The sequence below is a fragment of the Mesoplodon bidens genome (assembly GCF_964165515.1).
Source record: "Mesoplodon bidens genome assembly, chromosome: 18".
NCBI lineage: Eukaryota > Metazoa > Chordata > Mammalia > Artiodactyla > Ziphiidae > Mesoplodon > Mesoplodon bidens.
The window spans coordinates 4,881,489-4,899,376 of NC_138175.1; the positions used below are offsets into that span (position 1 = coordinate 4,881,489).

A 17,888-nucleotide genomic window follows, 5' to 3' on the forward strand; every position below is an offset into this window, starting at 1 on the left:
CAACAAAAGGCATAAATTAAAAAACAGAACTAACACATAACCATCAATTAAATGCACGTACTCAATAAAACAAAGTTGTGTCTTACCTCAACTGAAGAGCGAGGAGTCACAAAGAACTGATTGAATTCATCAGGGCTAAAATCTCCAAAAATATACTGAAAAAAAGAGAATTACTGATCACATAAAATACACAAATCATACAGTTTCAGAAAAAAAGTGTTATATCTCAATCCTATGAATAATTGGGCCAGAACCCCTAAGACCCTTTCTCCGTTAAACAAATCAAGGATCTGCAACAGATTTCTAGATGGAGTGTTTTCCAATTACAAATAATAAAATACTTAGGTTTTCCATAAATTGTCAAAGAACAGCCTAAGGTTAACAGAGCTTACTTTTGTTACCAAGGCTGTTGCCCCAGAATCATGTCCCTGCCCCTCCCTCATAGAAACCTTATTCTTATCTAAGTTTCGGGAGGAAGCTGCAAAGAGGAAAAAACAACTGGTTAGAACCAACAAGGCCCAAGATGGCGGAGGATGTGACTTCCGGCGGAAGTTGAGTCTCATTACATTCTCATGGTAATAGGTGAGCATAAGCTAAATGACCCACCCACCAGCACCGCAGTTGAGGACTGCCATGACAACTGAGAAAGTCCATACAAGGACCAGGTCCAAACCACACCCCTGTTCTCTAGTAAGTCATGAATATTCCTCCCACTCTTTCCAAATCCCTCTCTTTTACCTTGACCCTCCTATATATTGGTACCTCTGCCCAAATTGCGTTGAGAAGTTGATTTGGAACTAGGTTCCTGCTTCTCCATTCTTTGGCCATTGAATAAAGCTTGTGCCGTTCCAGTCTCAGCATCAGTTTTGTTATTGGCTGCAAAAATCTGATCAGAAAAAGAACCTCCCTGGTGTAGACAGGTGGCCTCAGCCGGGGCTTAGGACCACAGCTCGGCAACACTTTGAAACAGGTCAACTCTGTACATCAAACTTGTAAGTAGACTCCTGCTTGCAGGAGAATTGTTTTGGTTCACAAACATTTCTAGTTGTTCCATTTACCCTTCGGCTGACTCATGTCACTACCTCCTTTTCAGCTTTCCCTACCATACATATTAAAGAAAAGCAGAAAACGTGGTTCCAACGGGAAGATAGGGGAATCCAAAAAAAGGAAATGTTAATGACTGTGGTGGATGAACCTTAAAAATATATGTGTAATTTTTTTACCTTAGAAGTACACTGGAACGTGATACACAGATAAACATATTGTTCAACAGACACAAACCTCGCTGTGAACTCTCACTTCATAGGATTCTGAACGTTACTTTCTGAAAAACTGGTTAACCCGCAAGGAAGTAAGTTTGACGAGTGCCAAGCAGCTCATATTCTCCCTGAAGCTTCAAGAAACAAGTCATTGATAAGAATCAGTATGACCTGATTTCTACAACAGAGAATCACTCACTTAATAATTATTTAGAGCCTATTAAGTGTCATGCACAACAATCGGTATTAGATATAAAAATGGCAAAAGCAGAGTCGTGGTTCCTCTAACAGAACTGCAGTCTAACAACTTGTGGGGAAATTTACAGTATCTAAACATATATAAATAGATAATAACCATCATTATTATAACTGAGTAAATGGAAACCAAGTCTCAAAATCTGTTGGTAAGAATGCACCAGTAGGGACTTCCCTGGTGGCGCAGTGGTTAAGAATCTGCCTACCAATGCAGGGGACACGGGTTCAATCCCTGGTCTGGGAAGATGCCACATGCCTCAGAGCAACTAAGCCCGTGCGCCACAACTACTGAAGCCTGTGCACCTAGAGCCCGTGCTCCGCAAGAGAAGCCACAGCAATGAGAAGCCTGCGCACTGCATCGAAGAGTAGCCCCTGCTCGCCGCAACTAGAGAAAGCCCGTGCACAGCAATGAAGACGCAACGCAGCCTAATAAATAAATTTATTTATTTATTTTTTTAAAAAAGGAATGCACCAGTATTTCTGGGGAAAACATTTTTTGGAGGGCTCTTTCACAGTAGCTACCAAGACCGTGAATATATATTAAAAACAAAAACGTCTTGACATAATATTTACGTATACTTGCAAAAGTCCACAAAGAAATTGTGCACTGACAGTAATGATGAAAATGCAGAGTCCCAAAAACAACTTAGAAACAGTCTTCTTCTGAAATACTTCTGAAATATTGTCAGCTTAATTAGACTTATCACCAAAACTGGGGGAAAGCTTATTTTAATTTCACTCCAGCATAACACAAAGCAATGGAAGGGAAAGTTATCTTTAAATGACAAGAAAGAAAGGTGGGGTGGGGGAAGAAATCACACTGCTGCCTGGCATGCCTTCATAGTCCCACTGCAGAGAGATCTGTAAGTCTAGATATAAACCTTTAAATTTACTCAGAAGAAAAAAAAAGATGAGCGATACAATGGGAGAAAATATTCCAGACAATACCAACTGCTGGCAAGGATGTGAAGCAACTAAGGATGCGGAAGGGTACAGCCACTCAGGAAAAGAGTTCGGCACTTTCTTATAAAGTTACTTACCATACAACCCAGGAAGCCCCCTCTTAAGTACTTACCAAAGAGAGATGAACACCTATGTCCACAAAAAACAAAACAAAACAAACAAACAAAAAACCCCTGTATGCTGAAGTTTACAGCAGCTCTATTCATAACTACCAAAAACTGAAAAGAACCCAAATGTCTATCAAGAAGAGGTGGATGTGATACATCTACATGATGAACTACTACTCAGTGACTCTCAAAAGCATCACACTAAATGAAGAATTAGACTTAAAAGGCCACAAGCTACATGACTGAACTTATATAACATTCTAGGGCTAAACTCTAAGGACAGAAAACAGACCTGTGGTTGTCAAGGTCTGGGGAAGAAATTATTTTTAAAAAGGCACACGGGAACTTTTAGGGGGAATGGAAATATTCACAGGGCAAGCCTGTTAGAGAAATAGTAAACTTCCAACCTGCCAAGGGAACACACCCACGAAAATACTAATGATTTCAGCCCTTGAATGTGAATGGACAACAAGAAATCACAAGACACATGAGGGAGCAATCAACAGCAATAAAGAGAGTTACTATTAAAATGAGGGTGAAATGAATCTGCATAAACAAAATATAGGAAACAGAAAAGAACTTCAAATTCTAATCTGTATCCTGAAAGAAATTCTAGCAGGTAAAATAAGCAGATTGCCATGAAAAAAAAAGGACGTATTAGGGACTTCCCCTGGTGGTCCAGTAGTTAAGACTCCATGCTCCAAATGAAGGGGGCCCAGGGTCGATCCCTCGTCAGGGAACTAGATCCCGCATGCCACAACGAAGATTCTGCATGCTGAAACTAAGACCGGGTACAGACAAATAAAAAAATTTTTTTTTATTTAAAAACAGGAACCGGGACTTCCCAGTGGCGCAGTGGTTAAGAATCCACCTGCCAACGCAGGGGACACAGGTTCGAGTCCTGGTCGAGGAACCACAACTACTGAGCCTGCACGCCACAACTACTGAGCCTGCACGCCACAACTACTGAAGCCCGTGCGCCTAGAGCCCGTGCTCCACAACAAGAGAAACCACTGCAGTGAGAAGCCCACGCACCACAATGAAGAGTAGCCCCCGCTCGCCGCAGCAAGAGAAAGCCTGTGCGAAGCGACGAAGACCCAACACTGCCAAAAATATAAATAAATAAATAAATTTATTTGTTTTTAAAAAGAGGGAGGACCAATTACAGAACCAGAAAGTATTCACAGAAATCAGAAAATTATTAAATTTAAATTACAAAATTTACAAGCTCAACAGAAGATTTTAACGTAGAATCAACAAAATAAATACAAAGCAAGACAGCAATGCCTTGAAAGTTCCAAGAAAAAAGTATTTTTTGTTTTCATAGAATTCTATTCTATAGTTTATTACTCAAGTGCAAAAGGCAAAATAATTCTCTGACACTCATACACCCTTGGGATGGGTGGGGTGGGCTGCTTAAGAATTCCAGAAAATGAATTCAGGAGGTACATGAGCAGCAACAAAGAGGATCCAAAAGATGATTGACACTGTAGCTGTGAAGCCCAATGCAAACATGAAGACTCATGTTGTTTTATTTAAGACCAACAGTAGAAATGTTGTCCACGTAAAAGATATCCACTCTACCTTCTAAGTGACTACTTTAATTCAGAATGTGGGGAAGACATTAGGATGAGAACTGAAGGTTCTATAGGATTGCTAAATTATTTTTTTTTTTTTTTTTTTTTTTTTTTTTGCGGTACGCAGGCCTCTCACTGTTGTGGCCTCTCCCATTGTGGAGCATAGGCTCCGGACGCGCAGGCTCAGCGGCCATGGCTCATGGGCCCAGCCACTCCGCGGCATGTGGGATCTTCTCAGACCGGGGCATGAACCCGTGTCCCCTGCATCAGCAGGCGGACTCTCAACCACGCGCCACCAGGGAAGCCCCTATTCTTTTTTTTTTTAATTTAATCTATTTGTTTTTTATACAGCAGGTTCTTATTAGTTATCAATTTTATACATATTAGTGTATATATGTCAATCCCAATCTCCCAATTCACCCCACCCCGCTTTCCCCCCTTGGTGTCTATACGTTTGTTGTCTACATCTGTGTCTCTATTTCTGCCCTGCAAACCGGTTCATCTGTACCGTTTTTCTAGGTTCCACATATATGCGTTAATATACGACATTTGTTTTTCTTTCTGACTTCCTTCACTCTGTATGACAGTCTCTAGGTCCATCCACTTCTCTACAAATGACCAATTTCACTCCTTTTAATGGCTGAGTAATATTCCATTGTATATATGAACCACATCTTCTCTATCCATTTGTCTGTTGCTGGGCATTTAGGTTGCTTGCATGACCTGGCCATTGTAAATAGTGCTGCAATGAACAATGGGGTGCATGTGTCTTTTTGAATAATGGTTTTCTCTGGATATATGCCCAGCAGTGGGATTGCTGGGTCTAAGTTATTCTCTTTAGGCTGTTTTTTTTGTTTGTTTGTTTTTTTTGGCTGCTTTGGGTCTTTATTGCTGTGCGCAGGCTATTCTTCGTTGAGGTTCCCAGGCTTCTCATTGAGGTGGCTTCTCTTGTTGCAGAGAACGGGCTCTAGGTGTGTGGGCTTCAGTAGTTGTGGCATGTGGGCTCAGTAGTTGTGGCTCACGGGCTTAGCTGCTCCATGGCATGTGGGATCTTCCTGGGACCAGGGCCCGAACCCATGTCCCCTGCACTGGCAGGTGGATTCTTAACCACTGCACCACCAGCAAAGTCCCTAGGCTGGTTTTGTCTTGGAAAAACAAATATTAATGAAATGCTCATTTAAATCACATTTCTAAGTAAATTTCTTTGAGTTCCTATATAACGTCTTTTAAAAAAGAGAAATTGGCCAATCCAATAAGAGAATTAAAATTCCTAAAGATTTAATAAAATCTTGTCAATGGAGGGGGAGAGGCGATAGAACCCCCCCCCCCACTTGCAAGCCTTCTTGTCAAGTCCCTGTGCCAGTCTGCTGGGAGCAACCTCATGGTCAACAGTCAGAGAAGAAAGGCTCCAGGGAAAGCCTTTTTCTATTATTTTCAATTTTACTATTTTTACTTAATTCTTTATTTGTAAAGTATTATTTGAAAAACTTTGCTATAGATTTTAAATGTGCTTTCTCATTACAACTTCAAGTTAACAACTTCCCGGATATGTATCTTTAACCTGATTACAAAATCCACGTGGGGGGCTGGGGGGGGCAGGGCACAGATTCCCCAGCAGTCCAGTGGTGAGGACTCCACTGCAGGGGGCACGGGTGCAACCCCTGGTCACAGGGAACTAAGATCCCGCATGCCGTGTGGTGAGGCCAAAACAAAACGAACAGCACACACACCAAACTCACTGGGTGGGGGGTGGGGCTGAGGAAGGAGCAAGTACAGAGAGCAGAAATCTCCAGACACAGGGAGGGTGGGAGGAGATATGGGGACATATGTATAGATATAGCTGATTCACTTTGTTATAAAGCAGAAACTAACACACCACTGTAAAGTAATTATACTCCAATGAAGATGTTAAAAAAAAAACAAAGAAATTTTCATGGCAAAAAAAAAAGAAATCTCCAAGACACTGTTAAATAGAAAACATTCTTTAGGTTAAAAAAAAAAAGGGAGGAAAACAGAAATATTGATTTGTGTTTGCATAAAGAGATAGATATTGGAGAGAGTACCAAGAAGGGAGTAAAACCCTTGACTATTCAGAGTTGGGGGCGGGGCGGATCCCTGTGGAGGTAGTGGAGTGGGGAGTGAGATTTCTTAGCATCTATCTTTTCAGAGTTCTTAGTTCTGAACCATATAAATAAGCGTATATCTTTTCAGAGTTCTTAGTTCTGAACCATATAAATAACTATCTATTCAAAATATTAATTGTAAAAAGTCAATGTAAACAAATCATTGTACAACTATTCAAATATACACATTTTGCAAAGTTGTGTTTGCATCTATGTTAGTTTCAAGATCTCCCTGACAACAGACTAGGACTTGATGAAAACATTTAATCCAAAAAAGATACCATAAGCAACTGCCAACTATCAAATATGCAACGCTAAAGTATCATTTAACACCTGACAAACTGCTAGCCAGAGCTGCTCTGAACTCCAATGTAATTCCTGTAACACCAACCCACATATATCAATAAACAACTCCAACAAAACACACATGAATCACATCCTCTTGCCCCTAATCGGACCTACTTTCTATCTTTAAAATGCATGAGTTTTTTAAAATAAGTAGTTACATTTCAACAATATAAAAAACAGTCCTTTCAGTTTTGCGACTGAGATAACAGAGGGGGTTGCTAAAAAGCTGGTATTATCAGCGTCTCTGCAAGGTACTCACTGTCCAGAGTTTTGGTTAGGATTTCTATTTCCTGTACAATGAGTATTTCCCATATGCTCATGGCAGATAAACTACATGTATCTTTCTCCTATGTATCTGTACACATATTTCTTAGACTCAAATAGGAATTCAAATGAAACATAGTAACTGCAGATAAAGAAAGGCCTGATAGTTGGAGAGCTCATTCTCAAAGGTCAGCAAAGGTCAAGTCACTGAGGTCTCAAGTATGGGGAGATTAAGAATAAAAGACAATTTCCTGCCATCACAGTGAGTGTGAAAAAAACGTAAATATTTCTTTCATAGGCAAAGAAAGTCATGTTTCTTTGGTAACCACTCAAACATTTGTGGGAAGTGATATAGTAAAATACCCCACATAAACCTGGAGGCTATGACATCATTTCAGTGCTTATCAAAATCATCTGCATCATTCAAAAACAATTACAGGAAGCATTACTATGAAGAAGCATTTTTTTTTTTTTTTTTTTTTTTTCTTTTTGCGGTATGCGGGCCTCTCACTGTTGTGGCCTCTCCCGTTGCGGAGCACAGGCTCCGGATGCGCAGGCCCAGCGGCCATGGCTCACGGGCCCAGCCGCTCCGCGGCATATGGGATCCTCCCAGACCGGGGCACGAACCCGTATCCCCTGCACCGGCAGGCGGACTCTCAACCACTGCGCCACCAGGGAGGCCCTGAAGAAGCATTTTTTAACCACACTGTTCCAAAATGGCAAACAGAAATACTGCTTGTACAGTAAAATTTACCTTAAACAAATAAGAAAAAAAAAGTTAAAGCTACAAAAGCAAAGAAAGGCCAAGTATTTATTCAACTGCAAACCCCAGTGAGTGTACATAAATCACACTGCCCTGCATTTTAGTGACAATTATTTAACTAAAACTGTATCTGAGTAAAGGTTAAAGCATCACAAGTCTTGTGACACCAAAGAGTTTATCACAGAAATTCAGGGCAGCCAACTGCCATTAAAATGTTCAAGTCTCACCATCCCCCAAAATTTTCCTAATCTTCAATCACAAATTATTTTAGATGTTTGGCAAAATGAAGAATGTTACCGAAAAGCAGGGGGAAAACTGTGCTCTCCCAAAAACTCAATGTCACAAAAGGCTGTGGAAAAGTTCCAGATTACAGGAAGCTAAAGAGACAGGACAGGCACTTCCCTGGTGGCGCAGTGGTTAAGAATCTGCCTGGCAATGCAGGGGACACGGGTTCGAGCCCTGGTCCGGGAAGATCCCACGTGCTGCGGGCTCCGCGTGCCACAACTACTGAGCCTGCGCCTTAGAGCCCGCGGGCCACAACTGCTGAAGCCCGCGCGCCTGGAGCCCGTGCTCTGCAACAAGAGAAGCCACCGCAATGAGAAGCCCACGCTGCCGCAACTAGAGAAGAACCCACGTGCAGCAACAAAGACCCAACACAGCCAAAAGTAAAATAAATAAACTAATTTATTTAAAAAAAGAAAAAGAAAGAAAAGAAACACATCAGGAAAAGGGGCACGCCCACAGCACATTTAGGGTAGAAACAAGCCACTTCACTGAAGCCCAGCCCCAGGGGCATGGATGCTCTGAGCCTGGCCCCAGAGGGCCTAGGGCTGTACAGCCTGGGAAAGGGGCAGGCCGTGTTCCTGCTAAAGGAAAAGCAAAGACACAGTCTCAGCCCAAGGGAGGTAAGAAGAAGGAAAGGCATTTGCCAGTCACCCGCATGACCTACAGTTGGTTCTCCACGGATCTAATGAAGCCACAGGAAACAGCACTTTCTGCTTTCTACAGAAAGCAGGGGACACGGAGGACGACCACCACAACGCGGCACTAGGGGGCGCTGGAGCACAGCTTCCAAAGCTCCATCTCCAGAAACACGGGTAATTATATAGGCTGCCACCAAATCCATGTCCTCTGCCTTCAAAAGGACTCAGGAAAATAAGACGTCAGCCTCTGAGGTAAAAAAATTAGGATACAGAGGCATGATCAATAAACACATTGCTGCGTGTGCACCGTACACACTGTACAGGTTCCAAGGCAATCACTGGAACCACTGTGAACCCAGCCCCTGGGACAATGTCCTGAGAACAGACGCAAAGCCAAGCCTCGCAGGGTTCAACGACAGAACCAAGCACAAAAAGTACAAAGTCTTCTCTCTCTTTTCCCAACCCAAGGAAACTGAATTTGGGAGACAGGAGGAAACATTAAGGACTAATAAAGTGTTCCAAGCGATAAAAACTTTACTTTCGTCTCTAAACTAAGGGTATATGCCAGACTGAACAACCTCCAAGGTTCTTCCCAGCTCCAAAAGGATCTCCTGGATATAACCAGGAGAAACACAGGTTTGGAAATGCTCTCAGACTAATATGGCTACCAGGTGGTTGGCCCCTGAACACATCATGCTGACCGAAAGAGGCCAGACTCAAAGGGCCACACGTTGTATGATTCCCTTCATGTGAAATGTCCAGAAGAGGCAAATCCCTAGAGACAGAAAGTAGATGGTGGCTGCCAGAGGCTGGGTGCGGAGGGGATTAGGGAGTCACCACTGATGGATATGAAGTTTCTTTTTTTTTTTTAATACATCTTTACTGAAGTATAATTGCTTCACAATGTTGTGCTAGTTTCTGTTGTACAATCTTTTTGGAATGATGAAATGTTCTAAAATTGACTGTGGTGGTAGTTGCACAACTCTGTGAATATACTAAAAACCACCAAAATGTACAGCTATTTTTTTTGTACAGCTATTTAAATGGGAGAATTCTATGGCATGAAATTATTTCAACTAAATAAATGAAGTTAAAAAAAAATCAGGTCAGTAAGTACTTGCATAAAAAACCATTTAGATTTCTTTACTAAACTTTTTTTTTTTTAATCAGAACCCAGTACTTGCGGACGCTAACTGACATCTACTGAACAGTCACTGTGTGCTAATCTTAACTTTGGAAAGTGGTGTGCGTGGCCTGGGGACACCTGGAGATGACGCTGTTCAGTCACCGCACAGCAGAAATTTCACTGATTTAACAGTACGGACAAAGCACCAACTATCACACTGAACTGTGCTAGATTTTGAGAATAAATTTTGAATAAGACAGACATAAGGTTTGGGACATCATGACAATTATAGTTTTGTCACAGTGCAAGTGGACTGCAAGTTGCAGAGCATTACAAATGGCAGAAGCAGACAAAGGAAGAGGGACGCAGGGAAAGGCTTATTCCTCCACTGACTGGGTAGCAGCAGGATTCTGCTTACTTTCTTGGGGCCAAGGAGTCCTGAGAAGGGAACAAATGGAAAAACTGTGACAAAGCCACTCCCACAGAGCGCATCCCTCCTTAGGATTCAAATGTCAACCTACTGCAGTTTAGTGTTAGCTTCATGGGGTTTGTGTATTTCATTCTGACTACTCAAGTCCTATCACAAGTTATTCTCTCTCTTTTCCAAGCAGGACTTTTGATAGGTTGGATGTATTTCTTTAAGTGCTCTCGTGGGGAGTCTAAGCTAAAACTTGTTGGCACACACTGCATTCTCCAAATTAGAAAACATGATTCACTTAACAGAAATCCACTTTTACCAACTTTCAAGGCCTATTGTACATTACACAATGCCAGTTAAATTTTAACTTATTTTGCTCTAAACGATTACTAAACAGCCCTCATTATACAATAACTTGGTATACAGACTTTTTATCACATGGAACAGAGCAGATAAATTAGGGAGTTGGTGCTTGTTATCTGGGATGGCCCTAGTAGAAAGAAGTTCAAAATTCCACCTATCTTCATATCCATTACAATCACCTTGGTGCTAATCTAGGAGGGAAAGGGAAGGGATGGGAAGGGGAAAAGCAGAACACCAATAAAAAAGAAACGTGTCACAACTCATCAAACTATATACATTAAATGAATGAAACTCACTGCACACGTATAACGCCTCCATAAAGCTGGTTTTAAAAAAGGAACAGACACCAAGTTCAATTCATCTTCCTATCGCCTGCAGTTAACGCAGTACTTGGCTTATAGCAGGTGCTCAAGAGTTCTGTTGAAAAAATGAATTCAGGTAGAGGAGGAAGAAAAGCAAAGCCCACAACAAATACAAGTTCCAGGGCTGAGGAACGATGACCTCTCCTTCTACTGCCCTACAGCAATAGTTCCACTCCCAGATGTCAGCAGGCTGACAACAAAACTCCAACTGAACTACTCATTGTTTCTTGTTCTCCTGTTTTTACTATCGCCAGAGAGGCGCCAGCAGGGGCACAAGTTTCATTTTTAAATATAAACTTTTGATATAGTCACGATATAACATTTAATTTTTAAAAGTAACACTTAAACACAATCAAGAAAACTGAATTAAAGCTTCACAGAAAACTTTAATAAGAGGATACCTATTCTGACCTAGAGAAGAATAATTCACAATTATCACGTGGTCTCCCAAACTAAAGAAAAATCAACTTCCAAAATGTTAAATCTTAAAGGGGAAAAAAAAGGGCAAAACAAACCATGGATGTGCATCAGGACAGGTCAACCTTTTGAAAGTCCATTTTTACTCCCCATCCCTACATGCCTGACCACCAAATAAGCCTCCTGTGTTCAGCATGAAGGAGGCATTCTCTAGTCTTTCTTGCCCCCTCTCTTTCCTACTTAAACTTCGTTTTAAAAACATATTTCAGGGGACTTCCCTGGCGGCACAGTGGTTAAGAATCCGCCTGCCAAAGCTGGGGACACGGGTTCGAGCCCTGGTCCGGGAAGACCCCACGTGCCACGGAGCAAATAAGCCCGTGCGCCACAAGTACTGAGCCTGTGTGCCACAACTAATGAAGCCTGTGCACCTAGAGCCCGTGCTCCGCAACAAGAGAAGCCACTCCAATCAGAAGCCCTTGCACCGCAACGAAGAGTAGCCCCCGCTTGCCACAACTAGAGAAAGCCTGCACACAGCAACGAACACCCAATGTAGCCAAAAATAAATAAACAAACAAAATTTATTTTTTTAAAAAAACATATTTCAGGCTTCCCTGGTGGCACAGTGGTTAAGAATCCGCCTGCCAATGCAGGGGACATGGGTTCGAGCCCTGGTCTGCACGCCACAACTACTGAAGCCCGTGCACCTAGAGCCTGTGCTCCACAATAAAAGAAGCACCACAATGAGAAGCCTGAGCACTGCAACGAAGAGCATCCCCCACTCACCGCAACTAGAGAAAGTCCGAGCGCAGCAACGAAAACCCAACACAGCCAAAAATAAATAAAATAAATAAATGCATTTAAAAAATAAATAAAAACGTATTTCACTAAGAACTCCCTATTTGCAGACAGATTCACTTTTCTGTCATAGATGTGGCTCATGTTCCTGTGGACAAAAAGTCTTTCCTTTAAAACTGAGGCGTAGGGCTTCCCTGGTGGCGCAGTGGTTGAGAGTCTGCCTGCCGATGCAGGGGACGCAGGTTCGTGTCCCGGTCCGGGAAGATCCCACGTGCCGTGGAGCGGCTGGGCTGTGAGCCATGGCCGCTGAGCCTGCGCGTCCGGAGCCTGTGCTCCGCAACGGGAGAGGCCACAACAGTGAGAGGCCCGTGTACCAAAAAAAAAAAACTGAGGCCCAGTAAAATTAAGAAGACTGAGAGTACCAAGTGTCGATGAGGTTGCAGAAGGGGAATTAGGCATTGCTGCTGCAGACATGAAAGGATATCACCACTTTAGAAAAGCTTGACAGCTTCTTTTTTTATTTTTATTTTTTTTGAAGATGTTGGGGGTAGGAGTTTATTTATTTATTTATTTATTATTTTTGCTGTGTTGGGTCTTCGTTTCTGTGCGAGGGCTTTCTCTAGTTGTGGCAAGCGGGGGCCCCTCTTCATCGCGGTGCGCGGGCCTCTCACTATCGCGGCCTCTCCTATTGCGGAGCACAGGCTCCAGACGCGCAGGCTCAGTAGTTGTGGCTCACGGGCCCAGTCACTCCGCGGCATGTGGGATCCTCCCAGAGCCGGGCTCGAACCTGTGTCCCCTGCATTAGCAGGCAGATTCTCAACCACTGCGCCACCAGGGAAGCCCAGCTTGACAGCTTCTTACAAAATAAAACATATACTTACCCTATGACATATAACCATTCTACTTCTAGGTATTTTAACCATGAGAAATGAAAACATATGTCCACACAAAGACTTGCACATGAATGCAGTCAAGAGCTTCATTCATAATAATCAACACTGGAACAACAAATGTCCATCAAGAGGTGAAGAGATAAACTGTGGTCCATCCATACAGTGGACTATCACTCAGCGCTGAAAAGGAAGGGACTCCTACAACACGGGCAAATATCGAAAATGTTATGCTGAGTGAAAGAAGGCAGATAGAAGAGTACTCTCTATATAATTCCACATGAAGAAAATTCCAGAAAACATAAACTTAGCCTATAGTGACAGAAAGCAGATCAGTAATTGCCCGGCTAAGGGATGGGGACCCATGGTGAAGGGGCATGAGGGAAATTTCTGGGCAATTAAAATGTTCTATATCTTTACCATGGTGACAGTTACCCTGGTATATACATTTGTCAAAACTCAAACTGCAAGCTTAAAATTGGTACAGTTATTGTATTAAAGTATACCTCAATACGGTTGACTTTAATTAGACACACATCTATAAATAAGGTGGATGAAGCAGCTGTAATGTAAAAACAACTCTTGAAGACCAAAGACCACAACACTGATTTTTCATTCACATAAGTACTCGATAAATATTCACACACACATCAGGACTTTTTTTTTTTAAGATTTCATGTTCCTTGGTTCAAAGACTCTAACTACTGCTACACAACACCACCTTAACTAGTAGGCATGTATTTGTATTGTGCTACCTGTTATCACTGTAACAGGCTCCTTTAAGCCTCCAACCTCAGGTTGTTCATGACTGGCCTGGCCTTTATAACTGCCTAGATCCCCTGACCACCTACTCAAACTCCACACTACATACAGACAATAACTGCCAACAACGCTGAATCAAAACTAGTGTTGCATTAAACAGAATGCTCCATGAGCAGAAACTTGTTAAATCCATCTGTTCTACAGAATTTTTCACTTAATGAAATATGCTGGAACCAAACCAACAAAAGCTTGGCTACTGAAGGCCACCTGCCAGAAAGGAAAGTGCACCACTAAACCAGAGCTCCACATTAAAAGACATTCAGGAAAACAGAAGTGTGACTACCTAAATTATTTTCTTCTAATCTAATGGTCACTGCCAATGGTCTCTTCAAACACCTTGGAAAATCTAGAGATGCCTAAGAAAAAGGACTCATGTTAGCTGTTACACACACCCCTCTCCTTCCAATTTTAAGGAGGAAGTATACAGAATATTCCCTTTCATGAATTACTTTGGTTGTAATGAAAACCAAAGGTAGAAGAGTTGGTTGAAGCAGTAAAAGCTGCAAAATTACTATCTGCTGAAAATAAAAGAATGCAAAAGCAGGTGCTGAGGGTTTGAGGACCACCATGCCTACTGAGGAAGCAGTCCACTGCTTACTTTCTCAATTTAACCTCCACCTAATGGCCTGTTGAAAAATAGCCTCCGAAGACTGTAATTACAGAGGTCCAGTTTACTTTACCAGCCAAAACAACAGATTGCACTCCATTCTTGAATTATGTAAGTTCACTGTTACGATTAAAAATCTTTTATTAGAAAAATGAAACTCGGGACTTCCCTGGTGGCACAGTGGTTAAGACTCTCCGCTCCCAAGGCAGGGGACCCACGTTCAATCCCTGCTCAAGGAACTAGATCCTACATGCATGCCGCAACTAAGAGTTCACATGTCACAACCACGAAGCCCAAGAGCCACAACTAAGGAGCCAGCCTGCCACAACTAAGACCCAGCACAACCAAATAAATAAGTAAATAAATTTAATAAAAAAAAGAAAAATGAAACTCAAGACTTTCCAGAAAGTCTCCCTTATGGTAAATATGTGAAGCTCAGGGCTTCAGTATCCTAGAAAAGAAATTTTTTTCACCCAATCAACTCACAATACTCTGTTTTTCATACAAAGGCAGAAAACCAACCCCAGGAAGAGCTCACCAAGCAGGGGAACAGGGTCAGCTGTGCAGGACAAAGGCCTCAAGCAGTGCTTCTCAGCCTTGACTGTACCTTAGAATCACCTGAGGATCCTCAGGCCACAATTCTGGGTTCAATGGTGGGAGGCAGGCTTCCTGTGTGACTCTGATGTGCAGTCAGGGTTCAGAATCACTGAACACAGGGGCATTCCCACAACCCAGCGATTCAGGGATGGGAGAAACAAGGCAGACAACTGGAGGGAGGGCCAGCAGAGCTATTTCGACATTCAAGTATGCCCCCAAACCAGATAGAAGGAACTATAAAACAATGAGATGACTGTTCACTCTATAGGAGGACCCACTGCTTGATGAACAACCAAAGCAAATGTTTTTAAAATGGAAAACTATTTTAGTGCTTTTAAGGATTTATTTATCATTAACAAGTTAAAGGCAAACAATCAGAAGAAAAACTATAATGCAACTAAGCTAGAAATAATGTGATAGAAAAATTCCCCTCCAATGCAACTTTTCAGAAATGTCTTTTCCACAGAGACACTTCTTTGTAACTGAACTCATTTCCCATTTGCTCTTTAGACTCAGTGAAATCTTTCACCTTCAACATTCTGCTTTTTCAAAAATAACCTCCCAATCTAAACCAAGATCATTCTACCTCCTTAAGCTAGTCAATCTATCAAGCACTTGATTAGTAATAAGATCTCTCTCACACATACTTTTCATAATAATTTTACCTTCAGGGGATTCCATAACTCTACAAGACTTGGTTCTGTTTCTTTAACCATTCTCTCTCCTCTGGGATGGCACCTGGATATTCCCCCGCTAAGCAGCTCACCTATTCTCAGCTTCAAGTATGTTGATGAATTCCAAACCCACATCTTCAACTTGGATTGCCCAACTATACTGCAGTTCCATATTTCAAGCTGCCAGCCCCTAGGCTCTTCCACTGTTACGTTCTAGTTTAACCTTAACATCAAAAGGTCCATTATTGGGCTTCCCTGGTGGCACAGTGGTTGAGTGTCTGCCTGCCGATGCAGGGGACACAGGTTCGTGCCCCGGTCCGGGAAGATCCCACATGCCACGGAGCGGCTGGGCCCGTGAGCCATGGCCGCTGAGCCTGCACGTCCGGAGCCTGTGCTCCACATCGGGAGAGGCCACAACGGTGAGAGGCCGGCGTACCGCAAAAAAAAAAAAAAAAAAAGTCCATTATTTTCTCAAAGCCAGGTTTTACACTTATGCCCATAGCAAACTTCACTGTTCTTCCAGTCTTCTAGATGAGAAACCTTGAAGATTATCTTGAATTATATACCCCAATTCCTGGCACAATCTCATCAAAATGTTCAAAAATTTTTATTTGGTAAAAACAATAGCAACTGCATGAATTGAAATAAGCATTCTAATTAAGTGATGCATCCTGACATCCATACACCCACACCTGAGATCCAGAGAACAGGATCTCAATGAGTCAAAGGCAAGAGCAGAACCTTTCTGAACACAGACTATACCTCAATAATAAGATTACTAAAAAAAAAATGGGGGGAATTCCCTGGTGGTCCAATGGTTAGGACTCCGCACTCTCCCTGCCGAGGGTCCAGGTTCAATCCCTGGTTGGGGAGCTAAGATCCACAAGCCACAGGGCACAGCCAAAAAAAACCAATTTTTTTTTTTTGATGCATCTCTTCAATCCTAGTGTTACTATCCAGCCCAAGCCCTTACAACCCCCCCATGCCAGGGTATCTGCAATAACCAAGATTAGACTTCAGCATCTCAATACAATGCTTGGCACGTAACAGACCCTCAAATGTTGACAGAATGGCCAACAGTCCTAAAACCGTCTGTCACCAAACTAAACATATTTTTATTGAACACCAATGGCATAGAAGATATAAAAAAAGATATTTTAAATGTTTAAGCAATGTTTACTGCCTTCAAAAAACCTGGGGGATGGGACAAACACCTAACACATAATGAATGACTACCGTGGGTTAAACACTGCCCTGAAGGCACTTAATATACAGATCTCATTTAATCGTCACAATATTTCTAAAAAACAGTGATTCCCCTAACCCTTTTTGGGTGGCAGTAGACTCCCCTGAGGATATGATGTAAGCAAATTAAGTCCACTACCTGAAGAATGCACATACACATATTTTTGCACATGATTTCAGGACTTGCAGACCCTCTGATGCTCCTAATGTCTTATAGTACCCTGTTACTCAAAGTGTGGTCCCCAGCCCAGCACCAAAGGAATAACTCAGGAGATTATGCAGCTCTCAGGCTCCACCCCAGACCAACTGAAGCCAAATACGCCATTAACATGATCCCCAGCTGATTCTTAATGTAGGTTTAAGTTTGAGAAGCAGCAGCTGTATCTCACACAGTCCCAGGGTCCTACCGTAGGGTAAGCCCTGCATCCTGTACACCACCACCACATAGCTCCAAACTCCTCTATTAAGCTGGGTGATGGTTTATCATCCAAACTGATGTCACCTTTCACAGTGAAAGGACTGCATTAATTACCCTGGAACACGTGTTAACTAGGACATATGGTCAACTCCTAATTGTAAGGGATACAGAGATGGGACCTAAACTCTTGGTGTAATGGCCTAAACAACCTAGCCTCATCTCCGTGTGCACGTAAGAGCCCAGTTACTCCAAATGTACTCACTACTCCTCGGCCCTCCATGCAGGCAGCTCCCTGGTGCCTAGTCCTCTGCCCATCAAGCTCAACAGAGGCATCACCCCCTCAGGGAAGTCATCGCAACCCCTATTTCTTTCAAACCCTTTTTCATACCTCATGGTAATTCTCACTTACCTACATGTTTCTGTAAATGAACTACGATCTCCTTGTGTCTTTCAGTTCTGGATCCCATCCACTTAAGTACAATACTTAGACTCTGGTAAGTAGCCGTTGACCGAGTGAAGATGAAAACACTTGAGGTTCAGAGAAATAATCTTGCCCAAGAGCCCAGGAACAT

At 42.4% G+C, this 17,888-nt stretch overlaps 1 protein-coding gene across 1 annotated transcript in view; it reads right to left on the minus strand.

Moving 5' to 3' along the window:
• Positions 1–17,888, minus strand: part of USP10 (ubiquitin specific peptidase 10) — a gene marked incomplete at its 5' end in the record, with an annotated part of 72,768 nt that overhangs the window by 38,505 nt on the left and 16,375 nt on the right. The window contains one exon of the mRNA XM_081217112.1: positions 87–155. Coding sequence (XP_081073238.1) covers positions 87–155 — 69 coding nt within the window. The remainder of the gene's footprint in view (positions 1–86; positions 156–17,888) is intronic.